Consider the following 23,704-nt stretch of genomic DNA (forward strand, 5'->3'; position numbering starts at 1 on the left):
TTCTTCTCTCTTTATAGAACTAATGGCTGAAGAGTAAATCAGTATGGCAACTATGGTTCCACCAGTGAAACTGAAATGGCTTGAACACCTCAACAGCTCCTGGATTACAGAGGACAGTGAATCTATTGCTACAAGAGAGGGGGTTGCTGTTTTATATTCTAAACTGGTCAGCAATAAGGAAGTAGTACCTTTGCCTCAACAAGTTTTGTGCCTCAAAGGACCCCAGCTGCCAGACTTTGAACGTGAATCTCTTTCAAGTGATGAACAGGACCACTATTTGGATGCCCTTCTTAGCAGTCAGCTAGCACTTGCAAAGATGGTATGTTCAGATTCCCCATTTGCTGGGGCACTTCGAAAACGATTGCTTGTACTCCAGCGTGTCTTCTATGCACTTTCTAATAAATACCACGACAAAGGCAAAGTGAAACAGCAGCAGCATTCTCCGGAGAGCAGCTCTGGTTCAGCAGATGTCCATTCTGTTAGTGAACGTCCTCGATCAAGCACTGATGCACTTATAGAAATGGGTGTTCGAACTGGTCTAAGTTTATTATTTGCACTTCTGAGACAAAGTTGGATGATGCCTGTGTCGGGACCTGGTCTCAGTCTTTGCAATGACGTTATTCATACTGCAATTGAAGTTGTGAGCTCTTTGCCACCATTATCTTTAGCAAATGAAAGCAAGATTCCACCTATGGGCTTGGATTGCTTATCACAAGTAACAACCTTTCTTAAAGGAGTAACTATTCCCAATTCTGGAGCAGACACTTTAGGTCGTAGATTAGCTTCTGAGTTGTTGCTTGGTTTAGCAGCTCAGCGAGGTTCTTTGCGGTATCTCCTTGAATGGATAGAAATGGCATTGGGGGCTTCAGCAGTTGTAAATTCCATGGAGAAAAACAAACTACCGTCAAGCCAAGAAGGAATGATCAGCTTTGACTGCTTTATGACTATATTAATGCAGATGAGGCGTTCTTTGGTATGTATTATAAATCTCAGCTTTAAAATTCTTATCTAACAATTTTGGAAAAGGTCAACTCAGCTTTTAATGAATTGGTGGTAACAGTGAACGATTTGAGAATTCTCCTGGTGATGTTAGGCTAGTTAAATATTTTACATACTTGGAGTGAAGAACTTTATATGTGTTGATGTGAATATGTAATTTAAGGACAAACTAGTTGGTATTATGTTAAGACTTCTGAATCAGGAGTCAGGATTGTAGTTTAAGTTTTATGGCTTCCTATGCAAACTTGAGAAATTCATCTAACTTCACTGTGTTTTAGCGAACTCAAATGTAAAATGAGGGGCCTTGGCTGGTGAGTATGGAGATCTTTTTTTGACCAAAAAATTGCTAATTTCAAGCTTCTCAATTTTTATTAAATATTTACTATATGCTAAGTATTATTCTAGGCCCTAGGGATACAGCAGAGAAAAATGTAGTTTCATGGATCTCACAGCCTGGTGGGGCAATCAGACAATACATATAAATTTCAGGTAGTGTGAAGTTCTAAGAATTAAAATAAGGGAGGGAAAGGGAATGCAAAATGATGGATTCAAGCAGAGATTGGGGAGGGGATAGATGTGATATTTTAGTTAATGTGGTCAAGAATGTCGCTGAATTGTGACATTTGAGCAGAGACCTGAATGGAGGGGAGTGATGAACTGAGCGTCCTAGATCTGTAATGAATATGTTCTTGTTCATGAAGGAATTTAATTACTTGATTATCATAAAGGAACTAACTTTGGATACCATATTAAAGAATAAAGAGTAAAATGTAGTGCAGTATGATCAATTTCAAGAATTTCTGAAATTGAAATTTAATGCTTTTTGAAAACAGAATAAAAGTTTGAAATAAGAATACGAATTTGGAATATAAAGATCAAAACACTCATAAATTGACTTAATTTCATTTTTTTTTTTTTTTTTTTGTAAAGCATAATGTAAGATATTTATTTTCCATCAAGTCCACCATGGGCAATCAACAGTAAGGTTTTTAAATTCTACAGTGAGGGCACTGAAGTCAAGTGATATCACTGCTTTCTTAAAATAGTTTTGTATAGTCTTGCAAGAGCACGAAAACTGAAGTTATTTTTTAAAAAAACTTTCAGTTGTCTCATTTTGAGATATTTTCTTTACTCCTTCCACGAGCTGATCTTGATAGTGACAGCCATTCCACTTGAAAGTGAAAGTCTCTTCCTCTCACTGGTATGAGGAAAACTGTTCTATCATGATTGACAGGCGTTTTCTTAGAAATTCAAAAAGGCAGCACCTTTTTTAAAAAATATATCTAGCTAAGCTTTCCCTCAATTGTACTTGCATTACATAGTAATAATTAATCTAATCTACCTATAGGCAAACCTGCAATAAAAAAACAAAAAAACAAAACAAAACAAACAATCCTCAGTGTGCTTTTGTGCCAAAGCAAGGACAGAATAACAGCAGTCTTAACCCTGAAGCCTGTGATATTTGTGTCAAAGGAACAGCCTGTCTGCTCTGCATGGTTAGAGATGCCTGCTTCATCAGGTAGCATCCCATACAATTCCACAAGGTACTAGGTCACGTGGTTAACTAGCTTTTCCAGATGTATTTTTGACCACTTTCCGGGAAGACTGATTTGCAGTGGACCTTGTAGAAAGTGTCCGAGGGGACGCACGCACAAAACCAGATGGTGGATTCTTAGGGATCTTCTCAGTTGGGTGACATTGATCAGCATTTTTGGTGTCCTTTATCACAGATATCATATATCATTTAACAAATTTAGTTTATAAGAATATGATTTATAAATTATGTGTGTATATTTCATGTCTTCCCTCCTGCCAAAGGTGGAGAGCTCTTGGATTGACAGGAATGTTTCATAAAAAACAATTACATTGAATTTACTTTTAAACCAGGGTATTTAAATTTTCACCTACTTATGTTTTGTGTTTGTGAACTGAATAGTAAATATTGGGTCATTTTTTTACAAATAATTTTATTGTAAGTAAGTACTTGGAGACTCTAGATTATATCTATGAAAATTTGAATTTCTTAATGTTGAATAAAATGTACACAGGAAAGCATGTGGTGCTTTGCTCCGAATCTAGAATATTGGAAAGGCCCTATGATCTTTATCCAAGGTAGAGACTTAGAGCCAGAGATGCAGTGATCTGAGTAAGAAAGATTTGAGGTAACAGCAGTGAAAGGCATTTAGGCCTCTTGTGGTTTCTTATTGAATATTTAAACATGTATTGCATATCTGTGTTTCTCATTTTATTTTGCAATTCTTAATACTTTCTGGTAACGTTTTCTAAATTTACACCATTTTCAAATATGTGATGCCATTTGATGACCTAAAATAATGTATCTCCTCTTGGTCACGTGTTAATATTTCTGTGAGGAGTTACTCAATTCTTCATTTTACAGTCCCATTTATTTTCCATTGCCTTTGTCATAAAGAAAAGATGTTAATTATTGCACAATCAACTTATATGATTGTATGCTTGCCCCTGGTGTATTTCCTTTTTAACCAAAATTCTAAATACCCTGAGTCAGAGGTGTTTTCCCCATCTTACCCTCTAAACCTTATCCTGCAGTATTGCTCCTTAGTGGGAAGAGGATGCCCAAAGAAAGTAAATTGCTTTTCTCTGTATCTGTTGAGTTTTGTTGTCTTTTAGCATGTTGGAAATGTTTGTATGCATATTTGGTTGTGAGTTTAAATTGGCTCTATAAGCTTAAGAAATCTTCATACTAAATATACTTACTACCTATATAATGAACTTCAATATTCATTTAATTAATGTATAGTATACTATTCCATTCATTTTTTTGGATTTTTACTTACTGCTTCCCAGTACCTGGCATAAGGGAAGAAGAGCTCTAACCTTTGTTGATTGCCTGCTATCTACCAGGTGCTTTTTACAAGCAGCGTCTCATTCAATTATCTTGTTAATCTGTAAAGAAGATACTATTTACTGTTATCTTAAGGATGAAGAAATTGTGGCGTTTATCCAAAGTTACACACCTATTTGTCAAAAGAACTCAAAGTACAGGTGTACTCCTAATTAAGCACGGATAGGCCAGGCACTGTGTTAACCAATTCCTACAACCCCTAGTCTGTCGGCAAAGCCCGTGTTTTTCTCTGACTACTATATGCAGCTTTTATACTATCTATGTTAAATTGACTGACTTTTTCCCCCATGAAGGCCTACCTTAAAGCAGATATAAAATACAATAAACTTATTTTATTGCTGGATTTCCAATTTTCTCTCCACTTGACTTCTTTCATTTCTGTACAGAATGTTGTATTCACCTAGGCAGAAAGGGCCTCCTTTCTTCCCCTCCTAGGCTGTACCCTTATGTTATAACTTTCTGTTGGGGCTAGAATACTCCAGATAGCTTTTGTCAGAATTCTAGGTACATTCTGGGGAAGAATTTTGCATGTTTGTGTGATTTAGTTTGGCCCTCCGGGAGTCACCACAGGCCTATGTTAGATTGAATTTAATTAAATTTCGGATAGATTTTAGGGAAAAGAGATGGTTATTAACTTGAACTTGGTATTTATTATTCTTTCTTACACAGTGAGTGATAGGATCTGATGCTCTTGGTCTCCAGAATTCATATTTCTTACACTTTACAGTGTTATCAGTTGTTGTTGTTGGTAGAGAACTCATAAAGTATCGAGCCTCTCCTGGTGCACTGGACCCCATCCTGACCTGATTCTCACTCTCTTAAGATTTTCTCCTCATGAGCAGCTGAGGTAAAACTTATCCCCAAGCTATTAATAGAAGTTAGAGGGAGAGACACACAACCATCAATTGAGTGCCTGGTATGCTTAGTCACTCAGTTGTGTCCAACTCTTTGGGACCCTTTGGACTGTAGCCCACCAGTTTCTTCTGTCCATGGGATTTTTCAGGCAAGAATACTGGAATGGATTCTCCAGGGTACCTTCCCCACCCAGGGATCAAACCAGCATCTCTTGTGTCTTCTGCTTTGCTGGCGAATTGTTTACTTGCTAAGTCATTGGGAAACTGGTATAAGGCCTTTAAAAAAAAAAAAAAGAGTTCATCCTTAAATTGTATTTACATGTGTGATTTACCTCTACTACCCACTCATGCAGTAATTCAGAGGTTTGAGTGCAAACTTGCAAGATAATCATTAACTTATATTTAAATAAAGAGTGGGGAAATAATGTCACTGTATATCCCCACATCCTAAAAAAAATAAACTAAAAATATAAACAGCAATAAAGACATCTTTGGCATTTGATACCACTAGGTATTTACTGTGTGCCAGATATTGCTAGGCTCTGGGTTGAAAAGATGAATAAGCTTTGTAGCATCCATACCTTTATCTAGCTTACCGTTTAAAGAACGAGAGATGCATAGACATTTAATGTTAATGGTATTGGACTGTAGTAGAGGTCTGCATAGGGACAAGGTCATGGGACATAGTGAAAGGTTGTTGCTGAACGATGAGACACGGGATTCTTGGCCTCCGGAGGAGATAAATTCATTCCGGGGCCAGAGACGAGGCTGGATCGCTCAGAGCTTTTGTGTAATAAAGTTTATTAAAGTGTAAAGGAGATAGAGAAAGCTTCTGACATAGGCATCAGAAGGGGGCAAAAGAGTACCCCTTTGCTAGTATTAGCAATGGAGTTATATACTCTCCAGTGAATCCACAGAATGTCTGGAGGCTGCAAAGACCTCACCAGACCCACTCCCATAATTTACATTTTAAGATAACAGAGTCGCCAGAAGTTTTAATCCAAAGATTGTCCTCAGGCAGGATACATCCTTGTAAAGACCAGACCTACTCCCATAATTTATGTTTTAAGATAACAGAATTAGCCAGAGGGTTTAATCCAAAGACTGTCCTCAGGCAGGATACGTTATTGTTATATAATCCTAAGGAATGTAGAGGAAAAAAAGTAAAAAAGTTTGTCCTTTGTTCCTCCTTGAATATCCCAGACCTCTCTCTACTTGGGGACCCCTAGACTTCTTATCAACCTGCCTAGGAAATGACTCTCTCAATAGGAGGAAGGCTAGAGGGGAAGGGGCTGAAAATGAAGGGTGCCTAAGTTTAGTTGAAAAGTAAGAGTTTGCTTGCAAACATGAGGTTTGTGAGTGGGAGAGCTGAAAAAGTCTTCAGGTGAGAGGTTTAGTGTTCACAGAGTGATGGAGGTGTGGGAGAGCAGGTTTCTGGATGTTCAAGGTGGAATGGGATGAGCTAAGGCTGACAAGCTAGGTGGGGCCACGTATCCCAGGCTGTGGGGTTTTGAGCTTAATTCTGTAGGCAGTGGGGAGTCACTGAAACAATTGGAAGAAGAATAAAACCAGATAGCAAGAACATAAGGAAATGTAGTCCATCAAGTCTTAATGTTCTTGTCTGATTATCTTATTAATAAAAAGATAGGTGGGGAAAAAATGAAAAGATATTATGATGGTAGGTAAATAAGAGAAAGGGAATTTAATGAAGACCTGTAAAACCACATATTTTTGTTATCTTAATTTCCCCTGTATCTTTAGACCTTTGAACTTCCTGTTAGCAGTGTGTAAATTGTTACACACTTATGCTTTATTTTCCAAAATGAAAAATGCCTAGATGTAGCCCTCTTTTTCTGTTACGCAGTATATTTACAAAACACATTAAGAATTCTATACAAAATGGGTTTTAGAGATGTCTTTAATCCTAATTGACTGGGGAGGGATTAGTCTCACAGTTAATACTGATTTTTTGGGGAGAACAGAAATCAACGACAGTCACTGCAGACAGATTTGAAGAATTATTTAAAAAATTGGTTTGGTGCAAAAATATATTAAAGACTTCTTGTGTTTTCTTTCTCTGTGTACATCATACAAAATAATGACAATTACTGCTTCTAGTTTTGAGTTCTTTCTATGTATTAAGAACTGTTCTAAAGATGTTTTATGCATAATTTCAGTTGTTATCCCCAACAGCCCTAAATAAAAGAGGCGTTATTCCTGTCAAAGGATAAGGAAACTAATCCTTAAGTCACATTGCCCATAAGTGATGAAGCATGGATTTAAACACAGGTCTGTTACTGAAAACCTTATGCTTACTGAAAACCTTATGCTGTTTTCAGTGTTTTCCTTTATACTGTAAACAGGCATAAGAAAACCAATTATTATAGTCCTGATACCAGCTCCCAAGAAGGTATATAGTAAGCTGTTGTTTCTCATCTGCTTTTGGTTTAGTGATCAGTAGAGATGACCTTTAAAGAATGAAATCACAGATTTCAATTGTGTTTTTCCCAGAGGTTTTATACTGCTAATTATGGAATTTGGAGAGGCTCTACCTTATAGTATTTTCTGGTATAGCCACACCTTATGTGTAGGTAATTTTGAACAGTCAACTTCTGATTTGACTCTGAGACCTGCAAGTGGCTCTCTAAAGCCTTACTATTTGAAATGTGAGCCTCAGACAGCAGCACTGGTGTCACTGGAAGCTTGTTAGAAATGCGGAATCTAAGGCCCCCACCTATATTTACTGAATTGGAATCTGCATTTTAACAATTTCCGGATAATTCATGTTTACATTAAAATTCCAGAAGTACCACTGTAAGGGATTAAGAGGAAAAATTGGTAGCAGTAGCTTAGCACCTGATGACCTGGCAGTAAATTAAATAGCCAGTATCATTTCTTTCATTACCTAGGAATCATGTTATTTAAAATACCTTAAATTGATAAAATCATATAATCCTGGAGTTGAATGGGATCTTACAGAGCACGTAGGCCCAAATCCCTTCTACGGTAGAGGATATACTTTTCTATGGTATATTTACCAGGTGATCATGTAGAATGTATTTTTATAAACAATAGCTTTTGAAATAAAGACACCAGTGAAAATTTTACAATTATAAGATTAATAAATCAGAGAAGGAACTTGATATTTGTGATGTAAAGATTTAAGAATATAGGAATTTAAGGGAACAGTGGAGGTCAAGTTCACTCTGATTTATGAGTTTTCAGTAAAAGAGTGATTTCTGGTCATAACCATTGGGTCATTTTGTGGAGGAGTTGCATAGGAGGAACTGGTTTGGGTGAATGTGGGGAAATGTTAGATAGGGAATTTAGTTTTGAATATGTTTATTTGAGATGCCTGTAAGGTGTTTATATATGGAGAGTCAAGTGGACAATTACATTAGACTGTTAGTCCCAGAGAGGAGCTATGATTCCTCAGCTATGAACTGACTTGTGGGACCTTTGTTATGCCAATACTAAGGAGGAACAGACTTAACTGCTGTTCTGGTCAGGATTGTCAGTTAAGTTGGCTGTATGCTGCTTTATTCGAGGAGCAAGTGAACAAGGCAACCCCAGGGAAGTCCAGTATTCTTGCCTGGAGAATCCCATGGATAGAGGCGCATGGAGGGCTACATTCCATGGGGATGCAAAGAGTCAGACACGACCAAGCAACTTTCACATCACTTCATTTATTAAATATTGGTCACCCAGAGAGTGTGTAATTGGCAAAATTCTGCCTCTTTGACTGTTTCTGTGTTAAACCTGTGACCCTTAGAACAAATCACTCTTTAATAAGATAATCAGTGAGGGATTGGTACTTAATTTACTGCTTCACTCTATAGCCACCTCTTTTACAACACATAAAAGTTGGTTTCATCATGTAATGTTAGGATTTGATCTTAAAGCACATGACTATATAAACAGTTCTTTAAATGTTTTGTGGACAGTTTAAGTGATTTTAATATATGTCTCTCTCCTTACCAAACTGTATTCCACAATGTCTTAATTACAGGGTTCATCTGCTGATCGGAGTCAGTGGAGGGAACCAACCAGAACATCCGATGGCTTGTGCTCACTCTATGAGGCAGCTTTGTGTCTCTTTGAAGAGGTATGTAATAATCATGGCTTTAAATAATCATACATTAAAAGTTGCCTTGTCAAGTGATAAACTGGGAGATTGTGATTGACATATACACACTACTAGATATAAAATAAATAACTTATAAGGACTGACTGTATAGCTCAGGGAACTCTACTCAATACTCTGTAACAGCCTATGTGGGGAAAAGAGTCCAAAAAGGAGTGGATAGATGTTTATGTATCACAGATTATTCACTTTGCTGTACATCTAAAACTAACACAGCATTGGAAATCAACTATACTCCAATAAAAATTAAAGAAGAAAAAAGAAAAGTTAGTTTGTCTTAAAATGCTTCTGTTTATCCCTTAAAAATAATTCAATTCCGTCTCTGGAAAGGATGCAAAAGAAAGTGGTGTCAATGATTGGTTGCTTCTAGAAAGTGGAGCTGAGGTGTTGTATAAGGGGTGGGAGGGAGACATATTTGTCAATGCATACCCGTTTATTCATTTGGGACTTTGTATAATGTGCATTTTTTTAATTTAAAAATTTATTATTAAAACATAAGAAACACAAATGCCTTAATGGAATTATTATGAAACAAATAGCCTTTTAATCTGTGATCAGGAAAGAAATAAAACTTTACCAGCAACTCTAGAAACCCTTTCATGTCCTGGTCATTATCCCTTTCCTCCTCTAAAGAACCACTATCCTGACTTTAAGAGTATAAGAGTAGTCACTTCCCTTGCATTTCTTTATAGTTGTGTGCATCCCTAGACACTATAGTTCAGTCTTGTCTACTTAAAAAAAAAATCATATGTATATCTTTTCCTTCAATGTATTTGTTCAGGAACCTGGACTTTTTAAGTTGTAGGATTTCCTACCATCTGGATTTTGTTAATTGATTACTCAAAATACAGTTCCTATGTATTTCCTGTATTTTGACAGGTGAATCTAGAGATTTGATTTGTTTCAGGTTTGATCCCTTTGGCAGGACCATACATGGTGTTGTGATCTTTTATCTGGTTGTCTCTTTTTGTAGTACTAGCAACCCTGAATTCTTAATAATCAGATCTATTAATTCATTGGTGCTTGGTTGCAAAATGGTAGTATTCTAGTTATATCTTTCATCTTTCAGTTGTTAGTTGGAATGTTTTCATGAAAAGATTTCCCTTATTGACTATTTGGTTACCTTGCGACAGTTCAGTTAGGAAAAGCAGAATAAATGTTTGATTCTCCCATTTGCTTTTTTAAAACAATTTTTAACACCAATTTTTATTTACTGGTTTTCACTTTAATGAACTGGTCTTCTGTCATCATTCAAGCTTGACCAGTTGATTTCACTTGAAAAATACTATTACGAACTCAGATTTAAACCTATTCAAGTTTTACTTCATTGAATTATCATCTGTAGTGAAGCTCGTACTATTTTATCTTTGGCCAACAGTCTTTCAGGGTAATAGTCTCTTCAGGGTGGTTCCCAAGTTCTTTTGACATAGACCTAATAATCTTTGATAGCTTCCTTGCTAACTGACCCTTCAAATTGTCCTGAACTCAAGATGGACTCATCTTACACATTTCTTGATCTGGATTTGCAGCTAGTTAGCTATTTCTCCATAAGCCCTGGTTTCTTTTGGTGGAAAATAGTATTTCAGGATCACAATCATGGTCCAGTGTTATTTTTCTAGGCTCTTACAGTAGAGCCAGGAAGTTTGCGTGTGTATGTGTGTCTGTGTGTGTGTACATGTGTGTGAGTATTTAAAGCTAATAGTATACCTCTTTAGTTGATACTTTTAATTTCAGGGCTATAGAATTTATACTTACCCTTTTCTATATTACAGTTACATCTCCTTTCAAAGTAAGAACATCAGTTTTCAAGGTACAGGGATGTAGAATTAGAATATCCTGTAATTATTTATTTTGGTCACATAGTGTGACACACAGTGTAATCCTAAAATAAGACAAATACTACCATCGTATGTTTACTAAAAAATGCTTTATACATATGATTTCCCCATTTTTTGTAGTTGTATTATACGAACATACTCATAGCATGCATAACTCTACATTATAACCCTCACTTAGTATGAGTTCTATAAATAACTACATCTTTAATGCTCACTGCCAGTTTCTCTTAGTGTCTCTCTATTCATTTTAGTTGTCTGAAGCTTATTCTCAAGTAAAATCCTCAGTAAAGAATTATGGAAAAGATTCTCTTAGTTCTTACATGTTCATTGCTATGCTTTTTATACTTAAAAGTCACTTTCCAGAAAACAGAAGATAAAATCTTTGGCTCACATTTTCTTTCCTTCTACTTGTTAAATGTATTTATCCATTTTCTTCTGGCATAAACCTTTGCTGCTGAGGTCTGAAGGTAATCTGATTTTCTTTCATATATTTATGAGTCACATGCTTGTTTTGCTGAGAAGCCCAAAGGATCTCTTCTTTAGAGATCAGTGATTTTACTAGAATACATCTTGATGTTATCCATTCAGGGTTGATATTCTCAGAGATGTGAAGATTTCAATATGTAGTCTGAAACCTTTTTTATTTCAGGGAACTTTCCATAAATTATGTTTTTAATATTATTTTTACTCTTTTTTAATTTGATTCTCTTCTAGGACTCCTATTGCTTATTTGTTGGATCTTTGCCTAACTAGTAATTCTCACGTTTTCTTTAATACTTTTTATATGATTTTCATTTCTTTTTTATTTCTAAACAACTTTTATCCTTTTAATCTTTTGTTGCTCTTATGATATTATCTTTTGTATTTATTTACTCTTGGATTCCCTATAGTTTACTCTTCATTTCCAAAATGATGTTTTTTCTTTTTTGAGTCTGCCACGTTATTCTTGAACATGTCTATTTCAGAGTTGTGCATTTCTTTCACTTTTCATTTTCTCAATCCCTTTAGCTGGCTTTGAGATAGGTTACAGTTTGATATGTCTTGTGGGCAGTTCTCTTCTGGCTTGCTTTTATTTAAAAGTAGTGATGTTATTCTGTCTCTTCCCTCCCCGGCTCCCCCCAATAATAGCTTCATATGGAATTTGACCTTTGTACTTTTTTGTTGCTTATTTTTATGAAAATTCTGGTTTATTTTCCTAAATTTTTAGAATGGGATGAGATTCAAGGTAGCTTTTCTAAATCCATAGACTCCCTTCCTCTATTGTTTTTATGTAATGTTATAAAAAAAAGAAATAAGGTGGTTTCCAGCATATTCCCCTCCCCACCTTTTATCTTAAGCTTGTCTCTTTCCTCTCTGTTCCCATTCTGCTAAACTTTTATCCCACTCCCAGTAGTTTCTGCTTCACATGAGGGCTCTATTCTGGAAGGGAGTACTGGCTTGTCCGTTTGGTTTCAAGAGGTCACCAAGTTAGATTGCTCTAGCTTCTTTCGAACTTCTCCTCATAGATCCTTTGTACTTACGTGCTTTTTAGAGAGGGCAAAGCTCTTCCCAGTTGCAACTGCTTAGATTGGCTCACTGTTCTTTCTGGTGAGTACTGGGTTGGTTGTTTTGGGCCTTTTTCTTACTCTTAGATCTGTCAGATAGTCTCTGGCTTCTTCCTATACAGATATATTACTGTGCACATGCTGTGTTTGGTAGTGGTTTGTCTGCACCTGCTCATATTTTGGAGTTACTGGAACTATGTTTGTCTAGTTTTATTGTGAATGTTAAGCATGAGTTTGGAGTTTTGCCTTCTTTTTGTTCTGTGCAGTGATTCCGTGTTTGGAAAACTATATTGTTGCTTCTATTGTCATCTTCCTAGAATTCTTCCCACCCCACATTTCTTAAGTCTTTTGAATAAATTTTTTTACTTCTTCCCCCATTCCCTCCACTTCTTCCTCTTTCCCCTCCTTCCCTCTCCTTCTCTCTCTCTTCCCCTCTTCCCCTTCCCTTTCCCGTCTCTTTCCCTGTCCCCTCAACTTCTCCTCCTCTTTCTTTTTTGTGGGGGTCAGAGAAGGAGGGCTATGATTTTTTAAGCCTCGTTATAGAATGGTAATCCACCCAGTATATAATGGGCCTCTCTTGTGGCTCAGATGGTGAGGAATCTGCCTGCAATGCAGGAGACCCAGGTTTGATCCCTGGGTCAGGAAGATCCCCTGGAGAAGGGAATGGCAACCCACCCCAGTATTCTTGCCTGGAGAATTCCATGGACAGAGAAGCCTGGCTGGTTACAGTCCATGGGATTGCAAAGAATTGGATACAACTGAGCGACTGTCACTTCACTTCAGTATATATTCCAAGACCCCCAATGGATGCCTGAAATTGTAAATAGTACCAAACCCTATAAATACCATGTTATTTCCTATATATATACATATCTATGTTAAAACTTAATTTATAAATTAGGTACAGTAAGAGGACATCCAAATTGCCAGCATAGCTCCCTTGTACTTTGGGGCCATGGTTAAGTAAAACACGGGTTACTTGAACATAGGCACCAGAATGCTGGCAGTTGAGCTGGCTACCAGATGGCTGTGCAGTGACTGATGGGTGAGTAGTTTATGCAGCGTGGCTATGCTGGACAAAGGGATGATACTCAGAACAGTGTGCAGTCTAACATCTATGAATTATTTATTTCTGGAATTTTCCATTTAATATTTTCAGATGACAGCTGACTGCCAGTAACTAAAGCCACAAAAAGTGAAATTGGAAAAAGGGAGACTACTGTAATAGATCTTGAGATAAATTCTAACTTACTTGAGCCCATCATCTTTTTGTTGGCAGCAGAATTTCAGATCTTTTTATTAAGGACTAGCAGCCTTTATTCACATTTTGTGTGTTCTCAGAACTCTCCTGATGTTCACTGAAAATTATTTGACACACGTATTCTCTTGTTTTTGGGTACTGTTTAAAGGTTCTGACTGAAATTACTCTATACCTTCCCATTTAATGGTCTGGTGATATAATACTTTGGCTTTTAAAGATTCCTCTTTTATTTTGCTTGATTCAGAAAAAAACAAAACCAAAAAATAAATAAAAAGCTTTAAAAGGCAGTCAACAAATTGACAACTGCTGTTGTCAGAGATAATATCTTTATTGTATGGGATTCATACAGGTCAATAAAAAAATCCACTGAGCTTTAATAAATAAATGGATGCAAGTTAGTGGTAAGCAAGTAGTTGGGAAAATTTGAGTTCTGTTGATAATAAGGAACTGTGAAGTTAAAAGAACGCATCCTCTTTTTCCCCAATGAAGTTTCCAAAAAAATTTAAAACATAATAATTATTGGTGTGAATGCAGTGAGACTGTTACTCTCACATAGGCCTATTCATTGGTTAGGAAAACTGTGATGACAACCCTGGTTCTGTGCTTTTGGCAGGGTTTTGAGGAGAGAGGAGGGGAGAGGAGAAGCCTGAATTTTTATAAAGCATTATGAATGGCAGTAGACTTTACCATTATATTCAACACAAATGGTAAATAAGCCATGATTTTTTAATATAGCTATATCTATATATACATATAGATGTGCATATATACATATATAGATAATGTATATAGATTGTATATAATGTACATACAATATATATAATGTATGTATAGATAATTTATATACAATTGTATATAATGTATAGATAATGTAGCTAGATTATATAGATAATGTACATATATACATATATTGAGATATACATATATATACACATATATACATATATCTACACATATCTATACATATATGTATACACATATATACATGTATAGATATGTGTAGATACATGTGTGAGTGTTGAATTGCTGTGGGCCACTATTGTTTTTAGGGAAGCCCTCATTTTGTTTATAATATCATAACACCAGTTTCAAAGGCAATTTGTTATGGTATCTTTCAGGTATGATTATTGGCATTTTTTGCATATAGTAGTCCCATTTCTGAGTTTCTCTACTAAGGGAAGTAATTAAACATGTAGCAGCAGCTATTTGTTAAAAATGGCTTATATAACTAATAAGTAGAAAGAATCTGAATGTCCTTTTAAAGGAAAATGCTTGAGTAAATTGTGATTTTTACATCAGATGGAATATTATTGGCTCAATTATGAAGACTAGGTAGACAAAATTCTGTATGGTCCTTTTGTGTCATCACTTGTATATCCACTGTGATAACTGTTAAAAAACATGTATATGCAGAACTCTGGAAGGACATATATAAAAAAAAGGTAACATATATTAAGGTGATGGAATTATTAAAGGTGGAGTTTTTCTAAATGTTTTTCTATAATGCTGTTTTATACATTAATAAAATATTTAGGTATAAAAAGCTTGATTGTGTCTTCTGCTCCCCATTTTTGCCACGTTTGTTAGTATCTTTTAGTGATTTTTTTCTGTAGGAGTACGTAATCTAGCTATCTGTGTTTAAGATTGAATGTGTTGTTCTTAGGTTATTTGAGCAGTTGAGATAGTTCTAGAAGAAAGAAAGTCAACAATTTCAGAGAATATCTATAAAAATATCTATACTAAAAATGTCTTAAGTGTTCATTGCATGTTTCTTATTTTAATAGGTTTGCAGAATGGCTTCTGATTACTCAAGAACATGTGCTAGCCCTGATAGCATTCAGACTGGTGATACTCCCATTGTTTCAGAAACCTGTGAGGTTTATGTTTGGGGGAGCAATAGCAGCCATCAGTTGGTAGAAGGCACACAGGAGAAAATACTACAACCCAAACTGGCTCCTAGTTTCTCTGATGCTCAGACTGTGAGTTCTCTTCTTACTTTACAAATTGGTAGATGACATAGTTTGCTTTAAATAATGTTATGAGTGGGGTTTTTTTTTGGTTTTTGTTATTCTGAGTGAATGTTCTTGCTTGTTTTCTTATCTGTATTTTGTTCTTGTACTATACTGTGTCAGTTTTTGCATTTTTATAGAAAAACTTATTTTAAGTCCCTCATTTTCCTAACAGTATTTCCAAGTTTTAAAAAATCAAATTTGCATCAGGAGTTTTAAAAAGAATTATGAATGTCAACAGACTTACCATATATTCAACACAAATAGTAAATTTTAGACTAGGTAAAAATTAGAGTTTTCCTTTTGCCATATTGACATTCCATTTTCTTATTGTGATCACTTTTTTACCTTTGTAGCTACCTTTTAGGCAAATTGGAACTTTCTTTTTTGTTTTCATTAAAATATATGTTTTTCTCAAATGAATTTAGAATAAATGTTACATGGTTCTTGTTATAATGGACCTTAAGGAATTACAGGAAAATTTTACTTCTTTCTCTTCACCAGTTATTTTAAAGGAGGATGAAACATTTTACTTTGTTGTTTCATTGAACCAAAACTGGATAGATAACCTGAAAAGATAAAATATACATTAATTTAACAATGAAGTCAATGTGAATAGGCCATTAATAATTTTCTTTATTTTTCTGTTTTCTTCTTAATCTCTGTGGAGATGCATTTCCACTTTAAAAGATTTCCTTTGAGCTTCTTTGGTAAGATAAACTTTACTATTATAGTTTGATTCTCACAGAAGCATTTTATATCTCATTCTGTTTGTTTATAGATTGAAGCTGGACAGTACTGCACTTTTGTCATTTCTACAGATGGCTCTGTCAGAGCTTGTGGTAAAGGCAGCTATGGAAGACTAGGCCTTGGAGACTCTAATAATCAATCTACTTTAAAAAAGTTAACATTTGAGCCTCACAGGTCCATTAAAAAGGTCTCATCTTCTAAAGGATCTGATGGTCATACTTTAGCTTTCACTACAGAAGGAGAAGTCTTCAGTTGGGGAGATGGTGATTATGGGAAACTGGGACATGGAAATAGTTCAACACAGAAATATCCCAAACTTATTCAGGGCCCTCTGCAGGGAAAGGTATGTGCCTTCTTTTTGGATTTAAAAATAATTAGTTGCACTGGTACTTATGATTGCTATAATTGACAATACCTTTCAGATTTTGGTGTATTCTGAGGTAGCCCTCCTCCTAACCCTTTGGCTTATCTTTTGTATGTCTGCTTGATGGTTTACAGCACACTTTCACGTATAGTTTTAAATTTTAATTCTTCTAACAGCTTTGTTAAAGCAGTTATTATTTTCATTTTACAGATAGGAAACTGAGAATCATCCATTTAAAAAATTTATCTAGTACCTTATATGGGATTCCCTGGTGGCTCTGCCTGCAATGTGGGAGACCTGGGTTTGATCCCTGGGCCTGGAAGATCCCCTGGAGAAAGAAATGGCAACCCACTCCAGTACTCTTGCCTAGAAAATTCAATGGATGGAGGAGCCTGGTGGGCTACAGTCCATGGGGTCGCAAAGAATCGGACACGACTGAGCAACTTCACTTTCTTTTCCAAGTGCCAGGCAATGTTTTAGGCATTTGATATATAATAGTGAACAAATGGGGCTTCCCTGGTAGCTCAGCTGGTAAAGAATCTGCCTGCAGTGCAGGAGACCCCAGTTCAATTACTGTGTTGGGAAGATCCTCTGGAGAAAGGATTGGCTACCCACTCCAGTGTTCTTGGGCTTCACTGGTGGCTCAGATGGTAAAGAATCTGCTTGCAATGTGGGAGATATGGGTTCGATCCCTGGGTTGGGAAGATGCATGGAGGAGGGCATGGCAACCCACTCCAGTGTTCTTGCCTAGAGAAGCCCCATGGACAGAGGTACTTGGCAGGCTACAGTCCATGAGGTTGCAAAGAGTCAGACATGACTGAGTGAATAAGCACAGCACAGTGAACAAAAGAGACAAGATCCTTACTCTAGTGGATCTTTAAACTGTGGGCTGGAGATAATAAATAAGCAAGCATATAAAGTAATTTCAAATAATGGTAAAGAAAAAATTGAGTAATGTAACATACTAAGTTTGGTGGGGTGTGATACTAGATAATGAGATCAGAAGGTTCTCTTGGAGTAAATGGGATTTTAACAAAAATTTAAATGAGGCATTAAAAGTGGTTAAGTAAGTTGCCTAAGGTCACATACAAATAATTAGCACCACTAGAAATTGAATCTACAACTCCTCTTTTTGTTTCTCTTTTACCTTTCCTTAAAGAAATGAAGTCGTTTTCCTAACTTATTTTTATGCAATTTTGTAAGTTCCTCCATTTTAAGATTGCATTCTTTCTATGAATGTTTTCTTTCATAAAAACCTTTAAAATTTAAATTTTATTTTATACCAGAATTAAAAGTGGGATACTTTTCTTTCATGGGAATTTGTCTGACAAGGTTGGCCGTCAAATGAATTTTCAGTTCAGTTCAGTCGCTCAGTCATGTCCGACTCTTTGAGACCCCATGAACCACAGCACACCAGGCCTCCCTGTCCATCACCAACTCCCGGAATCCACCCAATCCCATGACCATTGAGTCGGTGATGCCATCCAACCACCTCATCCTCTGTCGTCCTCTTCTCCTCCTGCCCTCAATCTTTCCCAGCATCAGGGTCTTTTCCAATGAGTCAGCTCTTCGCATCAGGTGGCCAAAGTATTGGAGTTTCAGCATCTGTCCTACCAATGAACACCCAGGACTGATCTCCTTTAGGATGGACTGGTTGGATCTCCTTGCAGTCCAAAGAACTCTCAAGAGTCTTCTCCAACACCACAGGTCAAAAGCATCAATTCTTCTGCGCTCAGCTTTCTTTATAGTCCAACTCTCACATCCATACATGACCACTGGAAAAACCATAGCCTTGGCTAGACGGACCTTTGTTGACAAAGTAATGTCTGCTTTTTAATATGTTGTCTAGGTTGGTCCTAACTTTCCTTCCAAGGAGTAAGCATCTTTTAATTTCATGACTGCAATCACCATCTGCAGTGATTTTGGAGTCCAGAAAAATAAAGTCAGCCACTGTTTGCACATCTATTTCCCATTAAGTGATGAGACTGGATGCCATGATCTTAGTTTTCTGAGTGTTAAGCTTTAAGCCAACTTTTTCACTCTCCTCTTTCACTTTCATCAAGAGGCTTTTTAGTTCCTCTTCACTTTCTGCCATAAGGGTGGTGTCATCTGCATATCTGAGGTTATTGATATTTCTCCCGGCAATCTTGATTCCAGCTTGTGCATCCTCCAGCCCAGTGTTCCTCATGATGTACTCTGCATATAAGTTAAATAAGCAGGGTGACAATATACAGCCTTGACGTACTCCGTTTCCTATTTGGAACCAGTCTGTTGTTGCATGTCCAGTTCTAACCGTTGCTTCCTGACCTGCTTACACATTTCTTAAGAGGCAGGTCCGGTGGTCTGGTATTTGCTGGAGCAAATGAATTTTACTTTATTATAACTTTAAATGTTTAACTTTAAGACATCAGCCTTAAAGCAATGAGCCTGAGAACATTCCACTTAACGTCAAGAGATCTTTTGATAAAGTGTTGAATATGGGACTCTAAGAAACTTCTAAGAAACTTCACATAAATACTCTTTAAAATTATATTGTTTTTAGTTTTTCTAGTACCTTTTTTCTCACTTGCCATTGTTTTTAATTTTTTGGCCCTGTTTCATGCCTTTAAACCCAGTGATTGAACCCAGGCCACCACCGTGAAAGTGCTTAGTCCTAACCACTGGACCTCCAGGGAATTCCCTACTTACATTCTTTTAATGTTCCATTTTACAGTGGAAACATTACTAGTTAAAAATAACTTAGTATGAATATCATGAAGGAAAAAGTCCCCCAAAATGAATTAATAATTTACAGGTAAAAATTTCAGAAATTCTTAATGGATTATCTAAAATGTATTAGGTGCTCAGTATTTTTAACTGAATCTTAGATTTTCTAAAGTGAGTTCTGACTTTTGCAGATTAAAAAATGTGGTTATTAGTATGGCTATTTTTCTGTTTATTTTTCAGAAGTTAGTGAATTTGATCATTGTTAAAAGGTATAAGTGATCCCCCAAATTGTGGTGCCATATACCCTTATTTCCCTGATTCTGCTTATCAACTCTGTAGCTATTTGAGGGTAAAGAGATACTGTTAGGAGTTTAATTGATATAAACTTGTATACTCCTTAGATCTTCTTTCCTTGGTAACAGTCAGTGTATTTTTGAGAGTTAGCCCTATTATGTAATGAATTTTTCGTGATTAACCAGGACTGGATTATATTTAAAAGTTTAAATGTTCTATTTAAAATTTTTTCATTGTGTCATGAGTGTTCAGCCCCATCCAGCTCTTTGAGTAAAGAGTTGATTGGTGGTGTAGTATTGTTGCAAGTGATTAGATTGATGTATTTGGGGCGGGGAGGCAAGGGGTGAGAGGGTGCTGCTAATCTTTACAATCTCTTTGTGGGAATTAAGAAAAGTTGTTCTTTCTTGGTAGAAGCAGAGCTTGTGGCTTGGCCAACAGAGCTCTGGCTGTATTTCAGCACTTTCTTGACCCTTTAGCTAGGCACCCTTGTCTGAAGCAAAAGCTTCTAAACTGTACATGGCACTTCCTGGATGAGTTGTGAACATCAGTATCTCTGAAGTTTCTGTGCGTAGAATCAAATGTGAGCTCTGTATTTTATCATCTTTGTATTCATCAGATTCCCTTTGTGTGCAATGCAGGTAGTTGTTTGTGTGTCGGCTGGATACAGACATAGTGCTGCTGTCACAGAGGATGGTGAATTATACACATGGGGTGAAGGAGATTTTGGAAGATTAGGTAAGATTTTTTAATAATTGAAGTTATTTTCACAGAAAAATAGAGATGACAGTGGTTATTGAGAAGCAGTGAGACTGATAAGCCAAAGACTGTTGTTTATTTTTTTAGTTTTAAGCTCAGAGAAAGATAATTTTATAGAGAAAGTACCTAGATTCTGGTGCTTTTAAGATGTAATTAAATCTAGCAGGTATTTACTACAGGCGTTACAGGATTTCAGGGATAAGAAAGATACCATCCTGAAGTGATCCTAAAATGGGTAATATAGAGGTAGTGAAAACAAGTTAACATTAACATCATACTAGATAGCTATAGATACGTGCTATGAGAGGAGCATGATAGAATGTTCTACTGATTCCCTGAAGCAACTGGGTACCTCATATTGGGAGCAGCCGAGAAGATTAGTTGCAAAGATATTTGAAATGATTCAGTTTTTCATATTTAGTTGCACTTTAAAAATTCCTCAATTCTGTAAATAAGTTGTAATGTTTATTCTACCTGTGAAGTAATGACTTAAAAAAAAGTTAACATTATTTCTTTGTTGTTGTGTGTGTTTTATCCAAGGTCATGGTGACAGTAATAGCCGTAACATTCCAACATTAGTAAAAGACATTAGCAATGTAGGAGAGGTTTCTTGTGGCAGTTCACATACTATTGCTTTATCTAAAGATGGGAGAACTGTATGGTCTTTTGGAGGAGGAGACAATGGTATGTAAAAAATTATTTATTGATAACTTTGGTATTTTTTTTCCTTGAGTTTTAAAATTTTTATTTTTCAGTTGTATAAGCCTATTGTAGAGAACTCAAATACAGATGAGCAAATGTTTTTTCTGACGTTGAAAAAATTTAAATGAACTGTTTCTGCAGATGTTGCTCATAAACATTGTTAAAATTTTGGGAGATAGACATCTCAACGTTATACATATGCACTTATGTAAATATGTACATATATTTCTATATAGATGTTTTAAAAAAAGAAAGCGGACCTATCTATACCATAGATACTATCTTGCAACCTGTTGGTTTTTGTCTAATAGTATCTTATGAATATCTTTCTGTGTCAACAAATATGGCTGTACATTTTTCTTTTCAATGGCTTAAAGTATTCTTTCATGTGATTGTAGCAAAACTTACAAAGCAATTTATTATTGTTGAATATCTAGACTGTTTCCAGTTTTTTTCAGTATCAAAAACAGAATAGTGAATGACAGTCTTTTCCTACTTTTCTTAGTCACTCTCACCAGCAATATGGGACTGCTCACTTCCCCATATCCCTCATAAATACTGGCAATTAAAACTAAGATGATTTAAAAAATAGTTTCAATAGTGAAATGGTATTTAGCTTGTATTTACTTCTTAGGGAGTTTCTTGGCCATTTTTTCCCCTGCCTTTGGTGATTTGCCAAGTTTTTTGTTTGGTGAATTATTGAGTCTTTTTAAAAAAATAAAAAATAATTATATGTATACACATTCTTGAATGTGTATGCTAAGTCGCTTCAGTCCTTTCTGACTCTTTGCGGCCCTGTGGACTGTAACCATCCCTCCCAGTCTCCTCTGTCCATGGGATTCTCCAGGCAAGAATATTGGGAGTGGATTGCTGTGCTCTCCTCCAGGGGAATCTTCCCAACCCAGGAATCAAACCTGCATCTCGTATATCTCTGGATTTGGTATGCGGGTTCTTTACCACTAGCGCCATCTGAGAAGGCCACACATTCTTGTATAGGACCTGTTTATTTTATCAGCAAATTTGAAGTTAGAAATATGACCATTAAAGATGAGAAAGACAATAAATGAATTTTCTGTATCTCTCTTAAAGTGGTTTTTATTGCTTGAAATTAAAGAAATGTATTGTTTATTGTTTTTTTTTTTCTTGTAATGAAACCATTCATTTGTTGATATCCTCTGCTATCAGAAACTCTGTTTTCTAAGATGTTTCTAAGTTTTCTAAGATGAGCTTTCTAAGATGTGAACAATTTGTCAGGCTAGTCATGGAAAAGTTAGTGATGTTTATCAACATTAGTAGTTAGAAAAAGAGTAAAGTTTCTTTGAAACAAATAAGTTGTTTAACTTGAATATGTTTGTTTTTATAGGCAAACTTGGCCATGGTGATACCAACAGAGTGTATAAACCTAAAGTTATTGAAGCTTTACAAGGAATGTTCATTCGTAAAGTTTGTGCTGGAAGTCAGTCTTCACTTGCTTTGACATCAACAGGGCAGGTAGGACTAAGGGATGAGCATAAAAGGTTGAGAGTATTTCAGAGGGCCAGGTGACTAAAAAGTAATAATTGTATTTAAATTTTAAAGTTAATCTACTGAAAGGAAATATTTTCTCCTGTTTGAAGATGTTGAGTGTCTGAGAAGGAATGAAGTTTTCTGACTTGACCTTCATGAGCTAGATAGACTTCCTGTTAACTCCATGTTCTTTGTATTAAGATAATTTTAAAAAGCCTTCTAGCACTAAGCACCCTTTAAACCTTTTCCTAGAACTCATAAATAGTGGGGGCAAGTGAGAATAGATCTTGCTGGATGCAGTGATATAGACTAAGAAGGCAAGAAGGTGATCAAAAGAGAGATCAAGGAGAATATTTCCAGATGAAAAATAATGAGAGGGTTAGGTGTTTTTGGAAAAGGGTTATTCAGGCTTAAGATAGTCAGAATTGTGTAATCCCTTTAAACTTTTGATTTTCTCCATGCATGTTTTAAATTCCCTCTGTTCGTTGGTGGTGGAAAGGGTCCAGCTATGGCGATCGGTTCAGTTCAGTTGTTCAGTCATGTCTGACTCTTTGTGACCCCATGGACTGCAGCCTGCAGCATGCCGGGCTTCCCTGTCCATCACCAACTCGTGGAGCTTGCTCAAACTCACGTCCATTGAATCGGTGATGCCATCCAACCATCTCATCCTCTGTTGTCCCCTTCTCTTTTTGCCTTAATCTTTCCCAGCATCAGGGTCTTTTCTAATAAGATGGCTCTTTGCATCTGGTGGCCAAAGTATTGGAGCTTCAGCTTCAGCATCAGTCCTTCCAATGAATATTCAGGACTGATTTCCTTTAGGATGGACTGGTTGGATCTCCCTGCAGTCCAAGGGACTCTCAAGAGTCTTCTCCAACACCACAGTTCAAAAGTATCAATTCTTCAGTGCTCAGGTTTCTTTATAGTTCAACTCTCACATGCATACATGACTGCTGGAAAAATCATAGCTTTGACTAGACATTCAGAGTCTCTGCTTTTTAATACGCTGTCTAGGTTGGTCATAACTTTTCTTCCAAGGAGCAAGTGTCTTTTATTTTTTTTTTTTCCATTTATTTTTATTAGTTGGAGGCTAATT

At 36.2% G+C, this 23,704-nt stretch overlaps 1 protein-coding gene across 12 annotated transcripts in view; it reads left to right on the top strand.

Annotated features, from left to right (window-relative positions):
* HERC1 (HECT and RLD domain containing E3 ubiquitin protein ligase family member 1) overlaps window positions 1–23,704 on the top strand; it is a 206,459-nt gene that overhangs the window by 48,127 nt on the left and 134,628 nt on the right. For all 12 annotated transcript variants that reach the window (XM_070469147.1, XM_070469145.1, XM_070469153.1 and 9 more), the window contains 7 exons: window positions 18–973; window positions 8,747–8,842; window positions 15,309–15,503; window positions 16,315–16,626; window positions 20,286–20,382; window positions 20,944–21,087; window positions 22,469–22,596. In XM_070469147.1, the coding sequence (XP_070325248.1) occupies window positions 44–973; window positions 8,747–8,842; window positions 15,309–15,503; window positions 16,315–16,626; window positions 20,286–20,382; window positions 20,944–21,087; window positions 22,469–22,596 (1,902 nt within the window). In that variant the 5' untranslated portion in view covers window positions 18–43. The remainder of the gene's footprint in view (window positions 1–17; window positions 974–8,746; window positions 8,843–15,308; window positions 15,504–16,314; window positions 16,627–20,285; window positions 20,383–20,943; window positions 21,088–22,468; window positions 22,597–23,704) is intronic.

The sequence above is a fragment of the Odocoileus virginianus genome, chromosome 6 (assembly GCF_023699985.2).
Source record: "Odocoileus virginianus isolate 20LAN1187 ecotype Illinois chromosome 6, Ovbor_1.2, whole genome shotgun sequence".
NCBI lineage: Eukaryota > Metazoa > Chordata > Mammalia > Artiodactyla > Cervidae > Odocoileus > Odocoileus virginianus.